We start from the raw sequence: 24,847 nt of genomic DNA on the forward strand, positions 1-24,847 counted from the left end.
AGAAAATCCACGACTAAATGCACTTCCTATGGGGAAAAAGTTATCAATGTATTAGGTTTTAAACAAATATTTCCAAATTATATTCAGTTTGATTTGAAACATTTTAAAACTTTTTATGAATTTGCTAATTTATAGGATATATCTGTATTCTAAATAATTGCAAACAGAAAATCTCCTGTAAGGCAAGTCCCAGCACTAATCCACAACTCATTATCTAAACTTTAATTGGCACAACTCTTCAAATTCTGGGACCATATGGAAAATAATGAGTCCTAATAGGTCTAAGGCGAAAAGATGGCAGGGGAGTAAGGAAGCCAGAAAACCATCAATTTAGAATGCTTAGCAACTGCAACACAATTTCTCCAGAGATCTAGAACAGTATATTCTCAGTGTTTTACTGGTCTTGCTATCACAGCACTAAACTGCATATCGTTTCTCATTCTGTGATTCAAAGATTAAAATGAAAAAACAGAAAGAAACCCAAAACTGGTTTCTATAATTAAAAGTGAAATTGGCTGACTGTTAATTAAAAAAAAAAAAAGACAGTAGTTTAAAGTTACCATAACAACCTGATGCAACTGTTGACTGACATGGCAATCTGTTGCATTTTTATAAATAGCAGTTGATTTTCCCTCTTTCATTTCAACTTGTTTTAGTGCTTATTGGAGCTAAGGAAACAACTGTGCTTCAAGACTACTTCACTTACCAAGCAGTGTACCTCTTCACTGCTGTCGCCGCCGTAAAAATCATCCTCTGATTGGGTGTCTCTGCTTGTCACACTGTTATCCTCTTTTAGATCCAAAATAAATGAGAGCTCCTCTGGGGACATAGTCTGAGTCTTTCCATGAGGTGCTGATCGTGGTCTTGATGAAAAAGTGAAAATGTCCTTTGGAACACTCTGGGATTCCTCTGCCTGCTGGTCATGTTCACTCTCTTTGCTGGCTTCCAGCCACAGGTGTGATGGGTTGCAGGAGTCATCACCCAGAAGTAGAGACTGTCTGCTCGATGCCAGATATGAAATGTGATCAGCATTTTCAGGAAAAATCCACTCATCTGACAGTTGGAAAAGATGACAAAAATTAGAGCAGTAATCCATAAAAGTGTTATTTTTATTTATTTATTTTTAGTTTTAGTTTTTGAGACAGTCTCACTCTGCCGCCCAGGCTGCAGTGCAGTCACGCGATCTCGGCTCACTGCAACCGCCGCCTCCCAACCTTCAAGAGATTCTCCTGCCTGAGCCTCCTGAGTAGGTGGGATTACAGGTGCATGCCATCATGCCCGGCTAATTTTTGTATTTTTAGTAGAGATGGGGTTTCACCATGTTGGTCAGGCTGGTCTTGAACTCCTGACTTCATGATCTGCCCGCCTCGGCCTCCCAAAGAGCTGGGATTACAGGCATGAGCCACCGTACCTGGCCAAAAGTGTTATTTTAGGCAGGTAGTTAGGCTAAAATTTCTTGTTGTTGAAACAGATTTATCAAATAACGCAAAGCCAAGGAATGCAATTTATAGACCATCTTGTAACCTGCTAAACACTCAACCCATACATCAGTGCCTATAGCTATGGGCAACTCATTTGCACTTCCTCTCCATTTGAGTTGAAACACTGACCAGGAAATTTGTAAGTCTGAAATAATTATCACCTGTCTTGCAGCAAGTTCTTCACAGGACAACCTTATTAATTTGACATTCCAGAGGGGGGAAGTCTTCCAAATTTAAAAGGGGTCGAGTTACTAATATCTCCTTTTAACTGCAGGAGGACAGAGTACTTAACCAGCTTCTTTAAAAAAATATCTGGTCTTAATTCAGATTACAAATCATGGAGGAGAGGAAGCCATGACAAGGTTGGCAGTCATTTCCTCTCTATTCTACTGATTCAAACAGGACAATTCACAGACTAAACCAAGCAGACTTTTCAAGTAATAGTAAATTCACAGAAATATTTGCTAATCCAAGCAGTGGATTCTGCTGGGTGAAAAAGGTCTTTATGTTTAAGTTTACAAGAGACAATGTTTTGATATAAAAACCTTTTAGCACATTATTGTTTTCTTTAAAATACCGTACACTACAGGGAAATATATATTTTATCAAAACTTTTAAAGACTTCAATCTTTCATATCACATTGAGATAGAGTTTATAGCTCTATGATCCTGATGAATTGGAAAAGACAGATCTTTATAATGATATCGTTGAAAGCATGCTTTCTTCTTTAGAATGACAGTAGGAAAAAGGTGAGCATTTTCTCAATGTAGTCTTTTTTTTTGAAATTTGCTTTTTTTTTTTTGCAGCTTATTTCATTGGTAAAATCTTGCAGAATCACAGTGTGGACATGGTAATTTTACACCTGATTCTTGAATCATATTATATTTATGATCACAATAAAAGTAACTAAGAGAGATCTAAGATTTGCAACTCTAAAGCCTACAATGCAAAAGCAAAAGCAAAAGAACCCATAAAAATCTTTAATAAAAATAACTTTGATGGTACAAATAAAACACAATTGCCTTTATCTGTTTCTTAACTTACGGCTACCATTACATAACATAACTTGCCTGTAAAAAGGGTGATCAATGTATACTTCCTAGAGAAAACCTACCAGGGACAAGGCTTTCATATATTGAGGGACATGAGTCTGTAGGCATATGGCCAATGGCAGGCTGAGTCTAGTTCTTCTGACCACCTTCACAGAGGGGTGCAGGGGCATATGGTCCTGAGTCACTGTAGCTTTGGGCCAGTGAACTCAACGGATTCACTGGGCTCCCCTATTTTGGACAGCAAACCCTTTTGCATGGTGCTGGGTACATGACAGTGCTTTGTAAGCAAATTAGGTGCTTTACAAATGCTGAGAAATGTTACAAAAGTCAATAGGTTGCATTATGTATATGGATATGTGAAGAAAACAGAGGAAAATATACTGAGAATCTTCATTATGCACTTAAACAATTTGTATGACCTATTGCCAAACATATTATCAACTATCAAAAAGTCAAAGTAAAAGGAGTGTTTTACACCAAACTAACTCTAATTATCTCACTGCCACATGCTTTTTATGGAATTTGCAGTTTTACCTCAAGTATTTCCATATCAATTGTAATGAATAATTTGGTGTGTTTTCTTAGAAAAATATGTAAATTACTGTGTAATCACAATATTGCAGCAAACAAGATAAATGCAAGAATGATCACCTAAACATCTAATTAGTTTTTCCACACAGTCAGATTTATGCTAGAGACACTAATTGCACCTAACATTTTAATGAAGGTTTCAACATTGCATAAATAAGACTGACAAACCACAAACAATTTTCATTTATTTTCTTTTTTCCCTTGCTCAAAAACAATTTGCCTTTGTAAAAGTAGCACACACCTGCTAGGCAAGATATGTTGATGGGCTCAATGCTCTCAGCTCCAACCATCTCCATTATAAAGAGGACTGGAGAAACCCAACAACTGGTCATCTTTGGGGAGGGTGACCATGCCATGGGAAAATGTCAGTTTTAAACTTTCATTCTGAACAGGATGACCAGTGCATTAAAACTTGAAAATAAAAAAATACTCTTTCATCCATTAAAGTTTGACATAAAATTGAGGTTAAATAAGAAGATTTACACAAACTTACACATTTTAGCAAATCGGCTGCATCACCACTTTTCAAAATGACTGGATTTGAAATATTTACCATATTTACATTTTATTCATTATTAACAGATATGGTGTAATAAAGATGCCAACCTGATTGATCAGGAGACTGGGGTCCTAGAGTGCCGGAGTTCAACAGCTCTGCTCCTTGTTGGGACATAGTGGTGAGGATAGTTGATGCTTTATCTTCATTCCTATTATTTCCTGAAGGGCTACCTTTATTGAGATATATATTTTCCATCTATTACTTCTTTTGAAATGTATAAAAAGTAATTTTAGAAGAATGGTTTACTTTGGTATACTTTACTATTTGATCATTTAAAAGCAAATTAGAGGTAACAATATGAATTACATGCAGTTTTTTTTTCAGTAGACTGTTTTAAGCTGCATTTTTATAGAGGTTCACCTTAAAATTCTTTGATACTTACACAGGGATATTTTAGATTAAAGTTTTATAATATGTGATAAAAAGAATGCCAAAACCCATAAAATTTTTAAAGGATCTTATATTTTTTCCCTTGGGTTCCACATGAAATGAAGTGAGTTTTCTTTAAATTATAATTCTTACTAAATGGGACTCTTTTTGGCCAAGCTTTTTTCATCAGCATGTTAAGAAAATGGATCTTAAGGCATTATTGCAAAATTAATTTTTCTATCTACTCTTTTATAAAAAGCATGAAACCTAGCAGGCTAAATTTCAGCCAACCCAGGAATCTTACATTTTTGAGAAATTAGGCTAACAGATGTGTACATGATACACTGGGTGGGATTCAGGATAGACTGATATATGTGTATACTCATCTATATATATATGCCTCGAATCCAATATTTAAGGGAATAACTATAATGGCCACGTATTTGTCTAATGCTTTACCAGTTGCGAAGAGTTTAAATTTTAACCTAGAGTATAACATATGGTGAAGAATCCAAAGGGAGAGACAGCAAATATAAACAACAATCTGAAAAGAGCCCAATTTAAAAAGACACAAATGAAACATAAAGATTACAATAAAGTTCCATTTTAGTAAAGTCTGCTAGTGGGAACTTCTATCACATTTGGGCCATTTTTTTCAAAAACAATAATTTAAGCTTATTCAGTCTTTGAGAGTAAAAGTAGGAATTCCTTTATTTCTGTGGTACTGTCTATTTAATCCAGCAAATCTCCATTAGGGATCTGGAGCAATTCTTTTGCAGAAAATTTGATTTCCATAATCCTTGTAGAACAGACATTTATATTTTAAATGGATTGGTTCATAATCCTTTGAAATTTACAACCTGCAGAGAGAGATTCGATTGCCCTGAATAATATACAGATATAAGATAGGATTGAAATAGTGCCATACCGCTGGGTGTCTCTGTCCTTTCTCTGCTGGTACTTTTTAACCGTAATCTTCTTCTGTTATTATTCTTATCTGCTGATGGTTCTTGAGGGGGATGCGGATGCATAATATGTAGATTGGCTGCTACATTTTCATATCAAAGCACAAAAGCCAGAACAGAAAGTGCTATATGGCTTGAAGTAACTCAGTAAATATAATTATCACTATAATGAGAATATTCATGTATAATTTTGACATAATGCGAAGATACATCAAAAATACAACTTCGTAGAAAATAGGCATTTATTCCTATTCCAATATTGGGATCCTATCAGGCTTTCAAAATTACTGAAACACTTTATTCATGTAATATAACCTTATAGAGGGCTAAAGTAATTTGACTAATGTTAATCATACAACATGGTATATTAAAAAACATTACAAAATGAAACTGACAGCCAACACAGAAAAATTACTTCTTCCTTTAAAAGAGGAAGTGTCGATAACTATACTTTCAACAAGAGCTTAGAGAGCAGCTTCCAAAAGAGCCCTGGAGAACTGAGGTCAAGCTGAAGAAGAACTTTTAAGTATGATTTAATTTTGCAATAATAATAATCATAGCAGCATTTAACATTTCCTGAATGCTTAATTTCTTGGTGCAATATGATACACTTAACTGGTTTTTCCCCTGAATCCTCACAATGACCCTTTGAGGCACCTGTTATTTATTATTAGTATTAGTGCCAGTAGTAATGCCATTCCCATTTTACAGAGGAGAAAACTAAGGTTCACAGCGTTTAAGAAACTTGATCAAGGCCTCACTGACAGGCAGCTAGGGCTGGATTTCTATTTATCCATTTCCTTATTTCAGTTTCATACTCCACGAGGGAAATTTTCTGTGACAGTGATCATTAATTTGTAAATAATATAAAATGAACTTAAATGTCCTCCCTTTTCAACTCTCAGTAAAGTCAGATCAGTAAGGGTAGAAAAAGTGACAGGGAATTCTAAGTCTTGGGTTCTGGTCTAAATTATTTCTAAAGGTTACAAACTGCAAATCACTTTACCTCTTTGCTTGACTTTAAATCTCTATCTGTAAAATGGAACAAAAATCCTTTTTCACTTACAGGGTTTATTTTATTTTTGTTGTTGTATCAGTGAGAGAAAAGAAAGAGTACCTTACAAATGGAAGAGATTAATTAAAAGATAATATTAAGCTAAGAACACTTAAAATGCACATGGCATTTCCAAAATAAGTGATAATGGAATGCTACTTTATTTCTACATCAGTTGCCATAAAATAAAACACAGGGTATTATAGCAATTTGAAATAATGGAGAAAACAGAATGATAGATTTCAGAAGCTAATATAAGAATTTCAAATATATTTCAAAATCGACCACCCTTTTCATTATTAAATGACAATTCTCTAGACTTAAGATCTAGACTTGAATATGACTGCTGATTTATCTTAACAAGAACATTTCTCACTATTTTCACTAGCTATCAATCTTTATGCATGATTATTTCTTACCATGAATAGGTACAGTCTGCTTTATTTGGTGAATATTTTCTTTATTTCCTTGTTCCTCAGACTCAGGTATCAGCAAGGCTGACATTTCTGTACCGTTAACACACTTCTCTACAGTGGACGGCTGGCATGATCGGTTATTTTTGGACCCAACGGATCTCACTGTCTGTAAAGGAATTAATCTGTACATTTTAAAATATAGCAACTACATTTGTTTTCTGTAGAAGCTATATAGAAAACATAATATTTGGACCAATGAAGAGTGAGAAAAAAACTAGAGGAAATGAGGTTAAGATGTGAAGAAAAAGGAAATTATTATAGGAAATTAGAAACGGAAGGAGAAAAATAATGAGATAACATAGAAGACATGCAAGTCTCCTAGACACATAAATTAAAATGTGCTTATTTGCTACACTCCATCTTCAGTAGGTAGAAGCCGAATTAAAAATCACTGCGTATGTCAGAAATTCGGAGGAAATTAAAAATAAAAAACCTAACATTTAAGAATCTGTTCATCCTAAGGTGTCTGGTTATGATCCAACTCCTCTGAAAGAGACGGCAAAACGTGCTCACTTATATTTGCCTTTAAATTTTGTGAACATATTTAATGAAAAGAATACTCGAAAATGTTAATTATGTTGATATGACAAAAAGGAAACACTTTTGAAGTCTTTTAAAATCCAGAATTTCTGTTCCAAATTTATTCAAGCCTTCTGCTTTTGGCATGTAGTGTCTGTCTGTCTGTCTGTCTTTCCCTCCCTCCCTCCCTCTACAAGGGGAAGACACTCTTCCCTTACCAGGTCACTTGTGCTTAGATAAGCTCTCCAAACCTTGCTCCTACCTCGCTGGATATCTTCATGTTATTCCTTCTGCCAGAGAGTGGAGGTGGCCCAAGAACTTTGGATCCAAATGCAATATGACAAACATCTTGATTTTTACTGTTCCGTGTAATACTTGTTCCTCTGTTAATGAACTGATCTGTTTTGTTAAAGGAAGGTAATAATAGTCCATTAATGGGTGTAATGACAAACATCACACTGCAATCTTTCTAAAAATCCAGTCCAGGTGCCATAGGATCCAAATCCCCCCTCCCCCCTCAGCATGCATTAAAAACACAGATACTAGGGCCCAACATCAGAGATACAAGACGTATAGAATTAGGATCTTGGCAGTATCACAGTACATTTAATAAGTCCCCCCAAGTAATTTTTATACTCACCATCATTTGAGAACTACCACCACAAAGTTTTTCTTTAAAAAAAAAAAGAAAAAAAGGAAAACCTACTAAAAAATACATCTTATTTTCTCTTTAAGGAAATAATTTAAATATAATTATTCAACTCAACCTAACAAATATTTAACTGAGTATTCTCTCAGGCATTTCCTAGAGGCTGTCAGTGACACAAAATGGAGAATGGAGAGGCGGATAAGACCAGTAAACAGGTCACCAATGTAAGGCAGGCCAGTGGCAATGAAGAATAAGTGAACCCTTCATGGACCCTGAATGACGGATACAATTTCAAGAATAAGAGATGTAGGATGCCCTAGGCAGAAGAAAGTACCAGAGTAAAGGCATGGAAGAAGGGAAGGGCAGGGTGTACCTGGGAGTCAGGAAGTGGCTGGTTTAGCTGGAAGGAGAGGCTAGGGTCATACTGAAAAGAGCCTTAAAATGTGAAGAGCCTATTCTAAATTTGGTAGGCAACAAGGAATCCCTGAAGGTTTTAGAGAGAAAGAGAGCAAAACAGTGTCACCTTCAGGATAGGGCAGGTGTGCTCACCAAATCCTGCTGCCTTCCCTTCTGCACACACAGCTAAATTACATTTCTGAGCATACCCTGCAGTTATATGGGCCGCATGACTGAATTCCGACTTTTCTTTTCTTTTTTTTTTTTTTTGAGACAGAGTCTTGCTTTTGTCACACGAGCTGGAGTGCAGTGGCATGTTCTTGGCTCACTGCAACCACCGCCTCCTGGGTTCAAGCGATTCTCATGCCTCAGCCCCCTGAGTAGCTGGGACTAGAGGTACACGCCACCATGCCCAGCTAAGTTTTGTATTTTTAGTAGGATGGGGTTTCACCCTGTTGGCCAGGCTGGTCTCGAACTCCTGACCTCAAGTGATCCACCTGACTCAGCTTCCCAAAGTGTTGGGATTATGGGTGTGAGCCACTGCACCTGGCCCCATGGGATTGAATTCTGGCTAATGAACTGTGAGAAGTTTCAGCCATTTCCTGGCCCCCAAAACTCCCAGCAGAATCCCCCATGCTCTCTATTCCCTCGCCTCCTGACTAGATGCAGAAGATCTTGTGGAGGACTTTCAGGGCTCCAGGGAAGCCACTAGATGCAGGTCCCTGAATGACGACATAAAAGGCTTCCCAAGGAACTCCTGATTGGACTACAACTGAGGGGTTCTTTGTGACTGCAATTAGCCTCCTCTGACTAACAGGGCAGGTGAGGGTGATAGCCTTTAACTCAAAACACTGCCCATTACCTAGAAAGCCTTCTGCTGTGACCCACCTGTAAGACAGGACCAACTTAAACATTACAATGATGGTCCCAAGTAAGTCCACATTTGCCCACCAGTCCTGGACATATATAAGCTACTGGCCACTTCCTGCCTGACCTACTCCCTGCAAAAATTCCTCTAGCTAGCTAGTTGGTCTCATTAGCCTCTGCTGTAGAGCTATAATTTTACATGTAGGGGGATTAAAAACCACTCCTATGCATCAGTCTTAAAAAAAAAAGACACATGGGTTTGTGAAAATATACCATACTCAGCAAGATCCAGATATTTAGGTCTGAGTGGAAGTAGTGTGTGTATGTATGGGTGTGTTTTGGGTCTGTTTTTGTGTTTGTAATAGATAAATCTGAAGATAAAGGCAAGGGCTAGATTGCTGAAGTGAACTGAAAGAATTTTTGCTGAACAGGAGACATGAGGTAGATGTTGAAGCGGTGAGGAGGTATAAACCATGTCATTTTTCTTGAAATTCTGGAAGCCCTATTAGGTAGGAGAGAAATTCCATTTGTCTAAAGGGCAGAATCAGAACTAATGAGAAGAATTTACTTCAGGAAGCTTTTAGTCCAACACAAGGTTTATCTTTCTCTAAATACGTCTGGCTGTTGAGGTGATAAATTTTTTGTCATTTTGAAGGCATTTGAGCAGAAGTCTGGATAGCTATGCTGGATGCTGTAAGGCAGCTGTTCAAGCAGAATTCCGGATTCCTATTCTGGATGCTGTCAGGCAGGTCCTCAAGCAGAAGTCTGGATAGCTGTGCTGGATGCCGTAAGGCGGGTGCTCAAGCAGAAGTCTGGATAGCTATTCTGGATGCTGTAAGGCAGGTGCTCAAGCAGAAGTCTGGATAGCTATTCTGGATGCTGTAAGGCAGATGTTCAAGCAGAAGTCTGGATAGCCATTCTGGATGCTGTAAGGCAGGTGCTCAAGCAGAAGTCTGGATAGCTATTCTGGATGCTGTAAGGCAGGTGCTCAAGCAGAAGTCTGGATAGCTGTGCTGGATGCTGTAAGGCAGCTGTTCAAGCAGAATTCCAGATAGCTATTCTGGATGCTGTCAGGCAGGTGCTCAAGCAGAAGTCTGGATAGCTGTGCTGGATGCCGTAAGGCAGATGTTCAAGCAGAAGTCTGGATAGCCATTCTGGATGCTGTAAGGTAGGTGCTCAAGCAGAAGTCTGGACCAGCTATGCTGGATGCTGTCAGGCAGGTGTTCAAGCAGAAGTCTGGATCAGCTATGCTGGATGGTATAAGGCGGGTGCTCAAGCAGAAGTCTGGATAGCTATGGTGGAAGCTGTCAGGCAGGTGTTCAAGCAGAAGTCTGGATAGCTATTCTGGATGTTGTCAGGCAGGTGTTCAAGCAGAAGTCTGGATAGTTATGCTGGATGCTGTCAGGCAGGTGCTCAAGTAGAAGTCTGGATAGCTATTCTGGATGCAGTTAGGCAGGTGTTCAAGCAGAATTCTGGATAGTTATGCTGGATGCTGTCAGGCAGTTGCTCAAGTAGAAGTCTGGATAGCTATTCTGGATGCAGTTAGGCAGGTGTTGAAGCAGAAGTCTGGATAGCTGTTCTAGATATTGTCAGGCAGGCGTTCAAGCTGAAGTCTGGATAGCTGTTCTGGATGCTGTCAGGCAGGTGTTGAAGCAGAAGTCTGGATAGCTATTCTGGATGCCGTAAGGCAGATTCAGACATCAGGTGACTCCTTAATTTATATCTCTTAGCCTTGTCCTCTCTTCTGAGCTCCACTCCTTATATCCAGTAGCCTCTTTACCAGCTCCTCTTCAGTGTCTGAAAGGCACTTCAAACTGGAAACCTGGTCTAATGAATGGGACCACAATCCATCCGGTTTGAAAAGTCAGAATCTAGGTGTCATGCTTGACACCTTCCCCTGATCTCTCCATATCCAATCCATGTCCACTTCCTTCCATCTCCTCCACCAGCACTGACATCCTCCTCCTCCTGGATGATGACAAAGCCTTACTGTGTGACTTACTGTGTCCACGCTGGTGCCCCATGCCATCCCTCCTCCAAAATGCAGCCAGAGAGGTTTTATACAAACACAAATCTAATTGAGTCATTTCCTTTCCTTCACTTAAAGTTCTTCAGTGGCTTCCCTGCTGCTCTCAGGAGTAAGACGAAGGCTCTTAACATTGCCCGCAAAACCCTGCATGTTCTGACATGTCTGAGTATCTTACACCTCTCATTTTCTGCCCTCTCGGTAGACGGGCCTTCTCAGTTCTTCCTGCCTACTAGAGTGTTTGTGTATGCTGTTCATGGCAAGAAGGCTTTTCCTTTCCCTCTTGACCTTTATGCCTCAGCTCACATATCATTTCCTCAGACAAGTCTTTGCAGACCTTTCTGATTAGGGTAAGTTCCTCCAATATAGGCTCTTCCATAAATTTTCCCTCATAGAACTTGTCAGAATTGAACTTTTACACATGTCCATGGGATTCTCTAATTAACGTGTGCTTCAGTAGACATAAACTCAGTGGCCTGCTTCTGTCACCCTGAACTGCCAGCACCTAGCCCAGTGCTTGACACAGAATAGGCACATAATAGTTCCTTGCTGAGCAAAATGAATGATTCATTAAATGAAATGAGTCAGAAGGGAAGTTGGATTAAATGACTCAAATATGTCTAAGTATGGTTTGAAGTTCATTTTAAGAGAAATCTACCTGGGAGTTCTATGTGTGAATCAAAAAGGAAGACTAGGCAGGTCTGGGCAACTCCAGGACATGAGGGATGAGAGAGAAGGGATAACAATGAACAAAATGTTGATGTTCTCATAAATGATGATGCTCTCAACAGTAGCAGTGCTATGGCACTGCAGTCAGATGCTATTTGGATTACACATGAAATTTCCTAGTGTCACCAAATAGACTTGGTTATGTGTGCATATGTATTTTTTTTTACCAGCTATTTATATTCAACTGGAGTCAACAAAACAGTCTCTCACGATTGACAATAGGAAGAAATGACACTCACATTCCAGAGCAACTGGAAAAATCTATTATAGTCAATATTTGTGCCTTTTGTGACTAAGTAGAACAAATTCTAGACTATTCATTTGGTTCTCAAATGTTGATTTTTTCAGAGAAAAATGGGTGCGGAGAGTAATGAAGGGCTCTGTGGGACATGGTGTGGGCCTGGGAGGGAGTTCTGTACCAGCACGTGGCCTTTCTTCCCTCTTCCAATCCTGGGAGCTCAATGTTCAGCTAAGGGCCATTTTTCTGTTCAAATATTTTACAAGAACAATTTCCTGATGTTTTTTCATATTCTTTCTGTATAAGGAAGTTTCCCCTCAATCGATGTAAGTTCTTTTGTAGAAAGACCATTAATTTGGCACGGTAGGTACCTCCATCAGCTGAGCCCAGCTTAGCCTATTGTAGACAATGGATAAATCTCACCAAATTATGGAAAATTAAAAATTAAAAAGAACTTTTGTGGGGAGGGAGTATTTTAGAAATCATACTGACACAGTTCCAACTAAAATTTGACAAAATGAACATATTAACCAGTTCATAGTTATTAACAAAATTAAAACTAAATACTTCAAATTTCTTAGAGGAATCTCTTGCTTAGTAGTGGACACCCAGTGTCTATTAAAGATACACCCACACCTGATATGCTATCATTCCCAAATCACAGAAAACAGACATTCTATATTTCATAATCCTATCTACTATAGAATTTATTTAAAGAGTAATCTACCACAGTATATTTAAATTAATGTTTATTTTTAAAAATTTTGCACATTTGGTACACTTTATTTTTCACAAAGCAAAGTATACCAATATTCCACTATTTAGTATCTCTTTAATAGACCTCGTTAAACTTGTTATTATAATGAACACACCAATTCTTAAATCCTGCTTCACTTTAAAAAATCTGTGTATAATCATATTAATTGTCACAATTATCTCTATAAACATGTATTGTGCTATGCATCTACCATAATCGGGTCCTAATTAACACCTACTAAGAAAAGTAATTTAGAACTTTGGTTTCTAAAATAAAAAGCAGATGAGACAAAGTTTCCATAATGAGAAAAATCTTAATAAAAGAAAACTACAAGCAGAAATGCGTGCTTTTGAATTCTAAAAGGAGCTCTTTTAAGAGCTGATATCAATATGCATAATATAAGGTTAAAAATCAAGATTAGATTAAAGTCATGCTCTAGGCATTTCATTTCCTTGAGTTTGTGGAAAATGAACTTGGTGTAGGTCAGAGATGTTACCACTAATTATTTTCCTATTTTACTGAGGGGTACATGCCTTTGTAGTTAGATTGTAAAACCTGAGGGTCTACTCTCTAATTGTCTTTTAGAAAAATAAACATTCATTTTTGTCTCAAGATACAATGTTCTAATTATTATAGTCATTTAAATTTGCATGGTTTTCAAAGCTTAACCAGAAAAACCTGTTGAATTTTCATATCTAATCACTGAGGGGTCATGCTCAAGACTTACATCTATTATCTAACAATCAAATTAGAATTAAAGCTGGTACCAAAAGTCCAGACTTTGAATTGGATTACTTTTCATTGTAGTATATGTGCATTGCTATTAAGAATGTAACAAATACAAAAAAGGCTGATCTTGTACAGCAGTATTATTTTAGAAAAGGTACTTAACCTTTCTAAGCCTCACCTCTTCATCTGTAAGACTGGGATAATCGTAGTACTGAAGTCATAGCATTTTTGTTAGAGCACATGAAACAATGCATGTAACATGTTAAACACTGTGCCCAGTAGGGAGTAATGCTATTAATACCTAGTAAATATGCTATTAACACCTTCCACCGTGAATAGTATTTAACAGTTTAGTAAGTCTGTTCACAGTCATTTATTCCTTCCTTCATCCACACTTTGAGCAGTGACCAGGCATTTAGTCGGGCATGTACTGCTCTAGTACTGTGTAAGACAAGGAGTAAGGTGGACACAGCCACCTCCTTCAAAGAGCTCACAGTCTGACGGGCAGACAGATGTTAAAGCAAATAATTTATAAATAACTACATGATTATAGCTGTGATAAGAGCTATGAAGGAACAGTCTGAAAGGTTCTAAGTGTGTTTAACAGGAGCTTCATATCTAGTCTTTGGGGTCAGAGAAATAATGTTCAACTTGAGACTTAAAGGATGATGGATATCAGGATACATGCTCAATCTCTCTGCAATTTCCAATCACCTGTGTGGTGTTATGATTTCATGTCTGCAGAAGAAGAAACTGAGGCTCGCAATGTTTAGAGATCTGTCCATGCTCCGAGCGGGGGCTCAGAAGCCAAGCACCCCAATGCAACTTTGTGTGTGTGTGTGTGTGTGTGTGTGTGTGTGTTTTAAATTACATATGATGATGCCCTCTGTGGATCAGGAGGGCATTGAAGCAGGTTCTTCCCATATTTTCCAATTCTTCCACTTACTTCCTATGCAATTTTGTAAAGCTATTTAACTAAAAATTTTTGTTTTGCTATCTGAAAAACTGGGTTTATTAATGATTGTATAGATAAGTATTGAAACTGCACGAATATGATAATTAAGTGCATGTGATGAGGACTAATGGGGTTTATGAGGAATCCAACACAGAACATAATGCCATAATATCCATTTTCAGATGGAAAAAAAATAGGGCTGTGGGGACTGGGGAGGGCGTGGAAAAGGGAGCAGCGCAAATTGAAGTGGCTTCAGTGCCAGGCAGGTAACACATACGTGGCAAGCAGGCACATGCAGAATGTAGGGGAACTGTGGCTAATTTGAGAGTGCAAGCCCAATGTAAACTATTTTAATTAAAAACTTTCTTAGACCTGTTAGAGGACTGTCAGTCTGTAAACCCAGAAAACACAATGAAAAGAAAAGCAAATAGGCAAATGACTAAAGCAGGAAGGGCCCTAGGCAATTAAAATGTCTTCAACTTTTGCAAATAATTAAAACCAGAATGTAGCCTTACCTCATTAATAAAAAGTTTAAGACACTTTTTGAAAGGCAATAAAATAATATTAAAAACTAAAATTAGATCTCTTTCTCCTCTGAACTGGAGTAGGACCTTAGACAATGTATACATATCATTTTGTGGGTAAAGTTAGGATATTTAGACAAGATAAAAAGTAATAAAGCACAGGATATTGCTTTTCTTCATAAACTCTTAATTTATTAAAAAGTAAGAATTAGCCTACTTTTTTTCTTTACTCTTAATGAGCAAAGAAACTGTTTTTTAGGGAAACAAGTTTATCATTTCAAGAAAACTTTCCATTTTGAATCACTAGCACAGCTTATTTACAAGCCATGGTAGATAATTTCCATCATTTGGGCTTGGAAATAAGGCAAGAGAAGAAGAGAAGATAGCTTCCCAGGAAGATGATGCTTAAAACTATTATGGTCATGAGAAATTGCTTAAAGGGAGTCAGTAGTTAAGAATGCACCTCTGTGCTGGGCGGGGTGGCTCATGCCTGTAATCCCATCACTTTGGGAGGCTGAGGGGGGCGGATCACAAGGTCAGGAGATCGAGACCATCCTGTGAATGGTGAAACTCCATCTCTACTAAAAATACAAAAAATTAGCCGGGCGTGGTGGTGGGCACCTGTAGTCCCAGCTACTCGGGAGGCTGAGGCGGGAGAATGGCGTGAACCCGGGAGGCGGAGCTTGCAGCGAGCCGAGATTGTGCCACTGCACTCCAGCCTGGGCAACAGAGTGAGACTTCGTCTCCAAAAAAAAAAAAAGAATGCACTTCTGAAACCAGCCTGCCTGGTCAAATCCTAGGCCCAATGCTCACCATTTGATCTCTGCAAGCCTCAGTTCCCTCATCTACAAAATAGTGATTATTGAGTAGAGTTAACAATAATCTATTGTATATTTCAAAACAGCTAGAAGAAAGGTTTCGGATGTTCTCATCACCAAGAAACAATAAATGCTTAAGATGATGGATATGTTAACTTCTCTGATTTGATCATTACACAGTGTGTACATGCATTGAAATATCATGTTGTACCCCATAAATATGTACAATTATTATGTGTCAATCATAAAAAGGGTGATTATGATGGTATCTACATAAAAGGGTGTGAGAGAGGATTAAATGTATAGACTATGTAAAGGGTTCAGTGCTTAGAACGCAATAACAACTACTAAATGGTAGTTCGGATGATAATGATGATGATTTATTGCTAAATACCCTAATCTGCTCAAATTATTTGGCTATCATTCATTCATTTAATCACTCAATCAACAAATACTTACTGAGCTCCTGGTAAGTACTAAGCATTGAGTTAGGTGCTAGGAATACAACAATAAATAGGACCCTGCAGTCCTCAGGCTTACATTTTAGTGGGGGAGACAGTAACAAGGAAGCAATCAAGTAAATAAGAAAATATCAGGTAGTGATAAATGCTGTGCTGAAAGTAAAAACTGGGTGATGTGACAGAAAGAGTGTCTTGGGGGTTGGTGGAGGGCATTGATTATTAGAGCCCCGAGTTCACCAGTAGTGAAAAAGTATCTGAAAATTCACAGTTCAACTAAAATATCTCAAAATTCATACTCATATAGTGTAGATAACCGTATATTATATATTTCCCTATTAAACCATAAACTAAAAAGTTGTTTAATATTTAACTATACATACTTTCTTTGTTAATAATTCTTGATTTCCTTCTTATTATATATTTTAATTAAAAATATTGATATTAAACAGAAAAATATATTTTAATTTTATAGCAAGTCTTAGAATTTTTCAAAATACAGAAGAGTATAAAGAAGAAACTAGAAATGTCCCATAATTATCCTGACATCATACAATCATTGACATCAATCATGAATATAGTTGGAAAATTACAATTCTGTAATAGAGAAGGATATGATACTAGAAGTAAAAGTCTTTTCTCACTGCCCCTGCCTCCACTAGTCCCTGTTTTCAAAGGTAATTATCAAGTTTCCTGTGTTTCCTTAAAAATTTTATGCATATATCATATGTAGGTAACTATCTTTTTTATTTCTATCAATGAGATCATACTGAAACAACATTCTTGGTTTCTATTTTTCACTGACTGACACAGCTTTGAGACCTTTCCAGGCCATCACAGGCAGAGCAGGTCATTCTTCGTATAGCTGCATGATATCTTATTGTGTGGTTATTGAGTCAATTCCCTACTGTACACAAGTAGTTTGTCTCTGGATTTTTGTTATTACAAGCAATGTAGTCATAAATATCTAAAGGAGAAATGTAAAAATAGGTATGAGTCAATCCTGCAAAAGTAACACAATTGTCAAACTGATTAAATGAATTTAATATTTAATATTATGTTTTATATTATTAAAGTTTTTTCAATATTTGGCAGAAATTTTACAGAAAAATTAAAATTCACTCTATAAATGGTTTGTGTCATCTTTGTTGTAACAGATTCCACAGATATTGATCAATAAGATCCATATTCAACAGATATTATTTCACACTTAAAATTTTTTTGACAAAAGAATGTGACTAGTTATGTTTCACTTTTATTGAAGATAGGGAAAAAGGATATATGATTCAAACGTAAGAGATGACTGAGTTTATTTTGAATTATCACACATTGGAACTAAAGATTGTGAGATATCTTTAACCAACAATCCTAAGACAAGGCTAAGAAAAAGTCTGAGTTTAGAAAAGAAGAAATTAAAGAGTGTCTTGATTTATTTTGAAGTCAGAATCTAACTCCTTCTCCTTTTAAGTTCTCCTACTTCACAGCAGATTTTTAAAAATTTGAATCTTACTTTCATATTGTGGAACCAAAAGAAGAATTTTTAGTAAGGATTTCACCATTGCCAAAAATAGTTAGATGATTATTTCATGTTTTTTTGCTCGATGCATTAATTTACCCATTTGCAATTGTGCTAGGAGCTAGGGATGTCAGTCTCTTCTCATTTAAAAAGGAGTAAAAATCCAATAAGATGGCTGCTGTGGACAGGAGGGCACTTGGGAAAACTGCCTTGTAATTTTTAAGTAAGTTACTAGTTTTGATTTGTGCTTAGTGGACCACTGCATCTTGTCACTAGCAGCTGAATGCTCAACTTCAATAACCAGATCTGATTCTCTGGTTCATTTAAACTGGGGTCCCATTAATGAAAATAAGATCATCAGATTCCACAGTCTTCTACAATAGTTATTAGTTAATGTGCACTGGGAATTGACAAAGTGAAGAGTGTGAATGCGTGGTTTTTGGAAACACAATTATTTTATTAGTTTCATTAAAAGCTCTTGATCAAGTTATATGCTATTCAACAAAATGCACTCCAAAACAGTTACAAGTTTTAAGGTTTCCTTTTCAGCTTGAGTGAAAACACTAGAAAGCACCCACAGAAAACAGCTACTTCTTTCTCCAGAGGTTTCACTGGGATCTCTCAATATGTGCATTCATAATAAAATATCACAATTTACATGAGTAGCCCATAGTTAATTAAAGAGAACACATTTTCTCATGCAATTCAAATCTCACTGTGGGGAGTCCACTTTTTAGAAAGACACAAAAACAAGTAGTTCAAATGAAGAAATATCTCTTGGCTTTCCCATGATTAAAAAGCCTGTCCTTGGGCATTATTCATTAGCTACACCTTTCAAATGGCTTACACAAAGAACAATAATTATTACAATATTCACTGATAGTAAGCTTCAAAGCTCACAAATGTCAAAATCAGCAATTGAAAAGTATTTACAGAAAGAGAAGCACAAAGTGCAATTTATGTTTGTGTAATCTTAGCTGGCATACATGTGCAATGAGATTTATTTAAGAAGTGCAATCATAAACCCTATGGTTACAAATGAATATAATTGGGATTCACAGAGCAGAAGAAATATGCTATTAGATGACAATTATTCATTTCTGTATATATGACTCAAGTTCACTATTATGCATTGAGAGCCCTTTTATGGAAATTGCAAAATATATAATAATATCCTCTTTTATGAGTTGGGTTCAAATACGGCCTATGAAAAAGTTTGTGTTTAACATTGAGTTAGTGATGCAATTAATATTTATCCAAATTCCTATTTAATTTCACACATTATAAGTGTCCTTCAACTTTAAATTGAAAAAGACACTTAAAATATCTGGATATAGACTTGCACTTTCATTTAAAGACATAATTAATTCTTAAAATATTAAGCTAGAGAATAAAAGCATTTACAATGGCAAACAATTATCTGATATGCTTTATAGTTTAGCATTCGTTATTGAAACTTATCATAGCATATTAGATACAGATATAGCATTTGTTATAGAACACACTCTTATTTTATTCTGTGGTACATCTTCCATTCAGATTGAATTGTGACCCAAAGTGTTTACAGTAGCTGTCTGGGTAGTCAGATCTTTTTAATCCTTTTATGTATTTATTTTCTCAAGGCTCTTTAATGACCATGGATTGTATACAGTCTCTCTCTGTCTAAATATAGTATATATGGTAAGCATACAAATTCCCATTGTGTGTGCCTGCATTGCTATCAAAAAGTCCTACCTAAAGTTGGTAACTGTGGAAGCAGGTGATTGGGTACACAGGGGTTGTTCATCATACATTCTCTCGAATTTTCTGTAAGTTTGGAAATGTCATAATAAAGGACTAAATAATGTACTGCTTATTTATACATAGTCATCTGCAGGATTTATACTGAAAAGGTTACCAAATAGGTCCCAGTTCTCTGGGAATATACAATTTAGGACATGCAATATGATGAAGATTGACATATAGAAAATATCCCAAGAATAAATGAACATGGAATAAGTATAGAGAATAAAATGAGTTCACTTTTGAAATTTTCATATCATGGTTATCTCTTGTTTCTCCTTGACCTCCTTCAAACTTTGACCACTCTCTCATCCCCATCTATTACCTGAGAATCACTGAGTTTTGCCAGTTTTCCTGGCAGTTGCTCTCAGGGCCATTGCTTTCCACTTTCAAAGCTACTGTGAGTCTGGGCCTTTGCCATTTTAAGCCTGGATTGCTGCAAAGACATCTTAGTTGTGCTCCTTAATCTCTGCTATCACTTGATTTCAAAATTCACCTTGAATCCTGCTGTTAAATTCAACTTCCTAAAACAGAAGTTATCATTTCTCTACCTTAGGATACTGAAGCCCATTTCTCTCGTATTCTTCTAACACAGTCACTCTGCTTATACTAAGGCCCTTCTTATTAATCCCTCAGTAAACTTATCTACCCATTTTGCTGTCTATTTGTCTTTGCTCAGTCTTCTGCTCCATCTTACACTTCCAACAACCTCACATCTATTTATTTATTATAAGTACTTATTTATATAAGTATAGGTTGGATACTTTCAAGATCTACTTCTTCCTCCATACATGTCCTGTGATTACCATCATCATTTTACCTTTCATTCAAATACTTCAGTGTTTGTGAGTGTCACCTGAACGACATGACTTCTATGGGATAAGTGATCCAGTGGTCCACCCTAGGCCAATTAAATCAGAATCCCTGGGGCATAGACATCAGAAAAAAAATTTTTGACATTAAAAATGTCTCTAACCTGTAAGGAGGTGATTCTAACATATAGGTAGTTGAGAACCACTCATCTAGACAATATTAAATTTCTCATTTGTAAGTACTACTCATTAATTTGGTCAACAGCTCTGGTGTCTATCACAGAGGTAGAACACTGGCAGCCCTGACATGTTTTGTTTGGCCCATGGAGTGTTTAAAAAAAATTTCAGACAATGTTTTAAAATTGGGAGATTTATCATAAACATTCACGTATCCAGCTCCTCTTGAAAAAAAATGGGAGATCTGGTGAGACTGGGCCTGCCTTTTTGAAAGGCAACACTGGCTAGAACTGAATTGTGGCTCTCCCTTCTAGACTGAGGGAGCTTCCAGTTGGCTACAGTCCCCACTACTCCCTACAACTCCCTCACAGGGGCTGAGTGTTAACTGCAATTTAATGTACTATTTGCACAGTGGTTAAAGTTACTGTTTCCCGTAATACCATAACCATTTCTCTCACTGCTGAAGTTGAAAATATTTCTATGTGTCAAATACTCAGGCAACCGGCCCACTTTATTCATTTATGTTATCCTCCTGGCCTTGTTAGTAATCTGAGTTTGTAGCCCCTGGCGTGGTATGTGGCAAGTATACTCTGTTAAGTGCTAAGGATATAGAAGAATGAGGTACAGTGCCCTTTTTGGAGGAAGTCACACTTTATGGGGGAGATGCAGACATATTACACTTATGATTTAGGTGCCTGAGTGTCTACCTGATTCTGCTGATCTTAGAGGATGGCCTCCGAATTTTATTTCAGTTTGGCGAAGTTTAGTCATGTTTAGCAGCTGTGTGACATGTGGAACATCTGTCATTAGTTGACAGCTTCGTGGTATAATATCTGTAGGCTCATCTGTTGAAAAGGGAACACCATAGACAGCTGGAAATAAAGACAAACATTCATTTTCAAAATGTAAGCCATTTCTGCCAAATGGACATATCATATAAGTGAAATCAATTAAAATTAAAGATTTTAGCATATGACTTTGTACGAGTTATTCAACCTTTCAGCCCTGATTTTCTCATCTGTGAAATGAGCATGATAATTTTACTGCTTACTTCCTAGGGTAGACATGATTAAATGAGATAAAGCTTACACTATATGGAGCAAATTCAGAGAACTATACAATAAATAAGAGCATGCATTGGAAATATTCCATATTTTCTTTTCAATACTAGAGGTGTGACTTGAGAGAACTAGTTAGGTATGTGCCATTTAAGATTTCTGGGAGTACATCAGCTTATTTATATGAGATCAATAAGTACAAAGATATTGAATAACCTAAGCACCCACAGCCATTATATGGGTAAATTAATTTTTTAACTTATTTGAAATAATTTTAGACTTTTAGAAAAGTTAAAAAAAAGTTCAGTTTCTTGTTACCCTTTACCCAGCTTCCTCTGTTAACATCTTACCTTTTAATATTTTCAAAATAATAGCTTATTATACTTATAATGATATTTTATTTTAATTTCATTCATGTATATTTATATGGATATATTGTCTCTTAAAAATTGTTTTTTAATTGACAAATAGGAATTGTACATATTCATAGTGATGTTTACATACACATAATATATGGTGAACAGATCAGGGTAATGAGCATATTCATCATCTCAAACATTTATCATTCCTTTTTGGTGGGTACACTCAATATCTTCCTATCTATTTGAAAGTGTATAACATATTATTGTTAACTATAGTCCTCTTACAGTGGTATTCCTCTTATCTAGCCATACATTTGTATTCTTTAATACATCTTTCCCTACCCCTCCCTTCTCCCTACCATTCCCAGCATCTAGTATCCTCTGTACTTCTTTTTACTTCTAAGAGATCAACTTTTTAAAGCTTCCACACGAGTGAGAACACGTGGCATTCAACTTTCTGTTCCTGGCTTATTTCACTTAACATAATGTCCACTTCTATCCATGTTGCTGCAAATGACAGGATTTCATTCTTTTTTATGGCTGAATAGTATTCCATGGTGTATGTATGCCACATTTTCTTTATTCATTCATCTGTTGTTGGACACCTATGTTGATTCTGTATCTCAGCTATTATGAATAGTGCTGCAACAAACATGGGAGTGCAGATGTCTCTCTGTAATTTTCTTTTTAGTAAATTTTCTGTTCATGTTTGTAAGCCATTTTACTATTAGTACATTTTTCCTATTTACTTATATGACCTCTTTTATAGTAAATATATTAAGCCTTGTCATTTGTAGCAAGTGGGAATATAAATTAGTATTAATATCCTAGAAAGACTTTACTATGTGTACCAAAGTCTTAAAAATGTTCATACCATTTTACTCAGTAATTTCATTTTATGAATCTATTCTAAAATTAAAAAAATTAGAAACTCAAGGATCTATGCAAATAAGCGTTTATAATTTCTGAAAAATAAACAACTTAAATTTCCAGCACTTGAGGAGTGTTAAGTACATAACAGTGTTTCATGGGATGAGACAGTAAAGAGCCACAATAAATTGAATTTATGAAGATGTCTTCACGATATGGGAAAGGCTTGAGATAAGAAGTTAAATGAAAAAAACAGATACAAAAAACTCTATCTCAACCATAGAAAATAAATTTATAAAATGTATGAATGGGTTGGGTGTGGTGGCTCAAGTGTGTAATCCCAGCACTTTGGGAGGCTGAGGTGGGAGGATTTCAGACCCAAGTTCAAGACCAGCCTGGGTAACATAGCCATACCCCATATCTCTTTAAAAAAAAACCAAAAAAATTAGCTGGGCATAGTCCCAGCCACCCAGGAAGCTGAGGTGAGAGAATCACCTGAGCCTGGGTGGTGGAGGCTGCAGTGAGCTATGATTGCACAACTGCACTTCAGCCTGGGAGATGGAGAAAGACCCTGTCTTAAAAAAAAGAAAAAGAAAAAGAAAAAAAAGTGTGAATGGCAAAAAAGACTGAAAGGAAATATACCAAATGAAACTAACTTAGGTGGTTAGCTCAAGCATAGTTTTTAATTTTATTCTTCACAATAATTTCTATATATGTTTGATTTTTATGAGTAAAGTTTCTGTTTTTAGAATGTAGTGGAAAATTTTGTGTGTATATATGTGAATGTATGTAGTCAGGAAAATTCAACCAATCATCCCCCAAAAAACTTCCTTATGTACAATTCTCACAATTTATAAAAGCAAATAGAAGAGGTTTCTGTGCATCCTAGCCATGACATTTTTCTAATTAGATCCTAATGTCCTAATCTGAAAAAGGAAAATCAGTCATCTAACTAAAAACTTAAATACTCATCAGCAATGCAATGATTTCTAAATGTCCTAATGCTCTAGTCATTAAAAATGCACTAGATTTACAAATATTAGTTTTCAGATGTTTTGTCCATCCATTCTTTGTCATCAACATTTAGAAAATCTATATAAAGTAACTGAGCAAATGAACTCTCAAAATAGTAAATATTTACCTAACTTCAGATATATTTGACATATACTTCAAAACTCCTTTGAGATAGAAAAAGATAATTTCCATGTCAATGCCAATATTAATAAATGAAGGTTTTTTAAATTAGAAGATGAAGAGAATTCTGGAGGCCAGTGAAAACCTGAAATAAAATGCCGTCTTCTGAACCCTATGACGAGAATCATGAAAACTTTAGCTTACCGGGCTTGTGTGACAAATACAAGGATACAGTGGAATACAAAATTTGAAATGTATGAACACAAAACTTGAATTTACAACTAACAAGAGACAGACAGCAAATCTCTAGTAATCGTAAATTCCTAAGCTTTTATGGAAGATACAACAAGGCAGGGACTATCACAAAACTGCAATCTGAATCTTAAACATGGTTGACATGCAGATCAGATTTCACATTAAAAGGCTCAAATCTAATCTGCATCATCCAACATCTTTCCTTTCTGTATATCTACTCTCCTTTTGCACCTAGAACTGTTTCACCACTTACTGGATTATTCTTTGAGGGAAACTGTGAGCAGTATAAAACCTGCAATAAAAGGAGAAATGTTTTTTAAAAAACACTGGTTGATTATTTTAAAATAAAGACTAACCATTAAGCCCATCTAGAACTACTAGCTCTAAAGGTTTCTCTGAGATTTCATGGTGGAATACTTGGAAAAGGGACTTTAGTCTCATTTTTGTGAAACCAAACTATGAAAGAGCTTTAGGACCATCTATTACCTGGCAGCTGGATGTTCTGTAGCACTAAATGGAAATTCACTCATCTCCCCACCTCACCACTAACCAATCACCATCTTTTCTATGTCCAATTACTAAGTCATTGTATTTTCAGCATATACAGCTTAATTTTAAAATAAAGGTGAAGTGTGAAAATAGAATAGACCCTACATAAACATTAAATA

The 24,847-nt window shown here is 36.3% G+C and overlaps 1 protein-coding gene across 12 annotated transcripts in view; it reads right to left on the bottom strand.

Moving 5' to 3' along the window:
* The window catches only part of CFAP20DC (CFAP20 domain containing), a 327,011-nt gene that overhangs the window by 138,226 nt on the left and 163,938 nt on the right, over positions 1-24,847 (bottom strand). For 8 of the 12 annotated variants that reach the window (XR_008624756.1, XR_008624755.1, XM_063602785.1 and 5 more), the window contains exons 7-12: positions 21,208-21,372; positions 7,330-7,466; positions 6,492-6,654; positions 4,982-5,101; positions 3,732-3,854; positions 707-1,053 (exon numbers count right to left, since the gene is read on the bottom strand). Coding sequence is in view for 9 of the 12 variants with exons in the window: in XM_063602785.1 (XP_063458855.1) it covers positions 707-1,053; positions 3,732-3,854; positions 4,982-5,101; positions 6,492-6,654; positions 7,330-7,466; positions 21,208-21,372 (1,055 nt within the window). In the remaining 3 variants the exon portion in view is untranslated. The remainder of the gene's footprint in view (positions 1-706; positions 1,054-3,731; positions 3,855-4,981; positions 5,102-6,491; positions 6,655-7,329; positions 7,467-21,207; positions 21,373-24,847) is intronic. The other 4 variants (XM_063602787.1, XM_055110086.2, XM_063602786.1 and 1 more) reach the window with 2 other exon arrangements.

The sequence above is a fragment of the Pan paniscus genome, chromosome 2 (assembly GCF_029289425.2).
Source record: "Pan paniscus chromosome 2, NHGRI_mPanPan1-v2.0_pri, whole genome shotgun sequence".
In the NCBI taxonomy this organism is placed as follows: domain Eukaryota; kingdom Metazoa; phylum Chordata; class Mammalia; order Primates; family Hominidae; genus Pan; species Pan paniscus.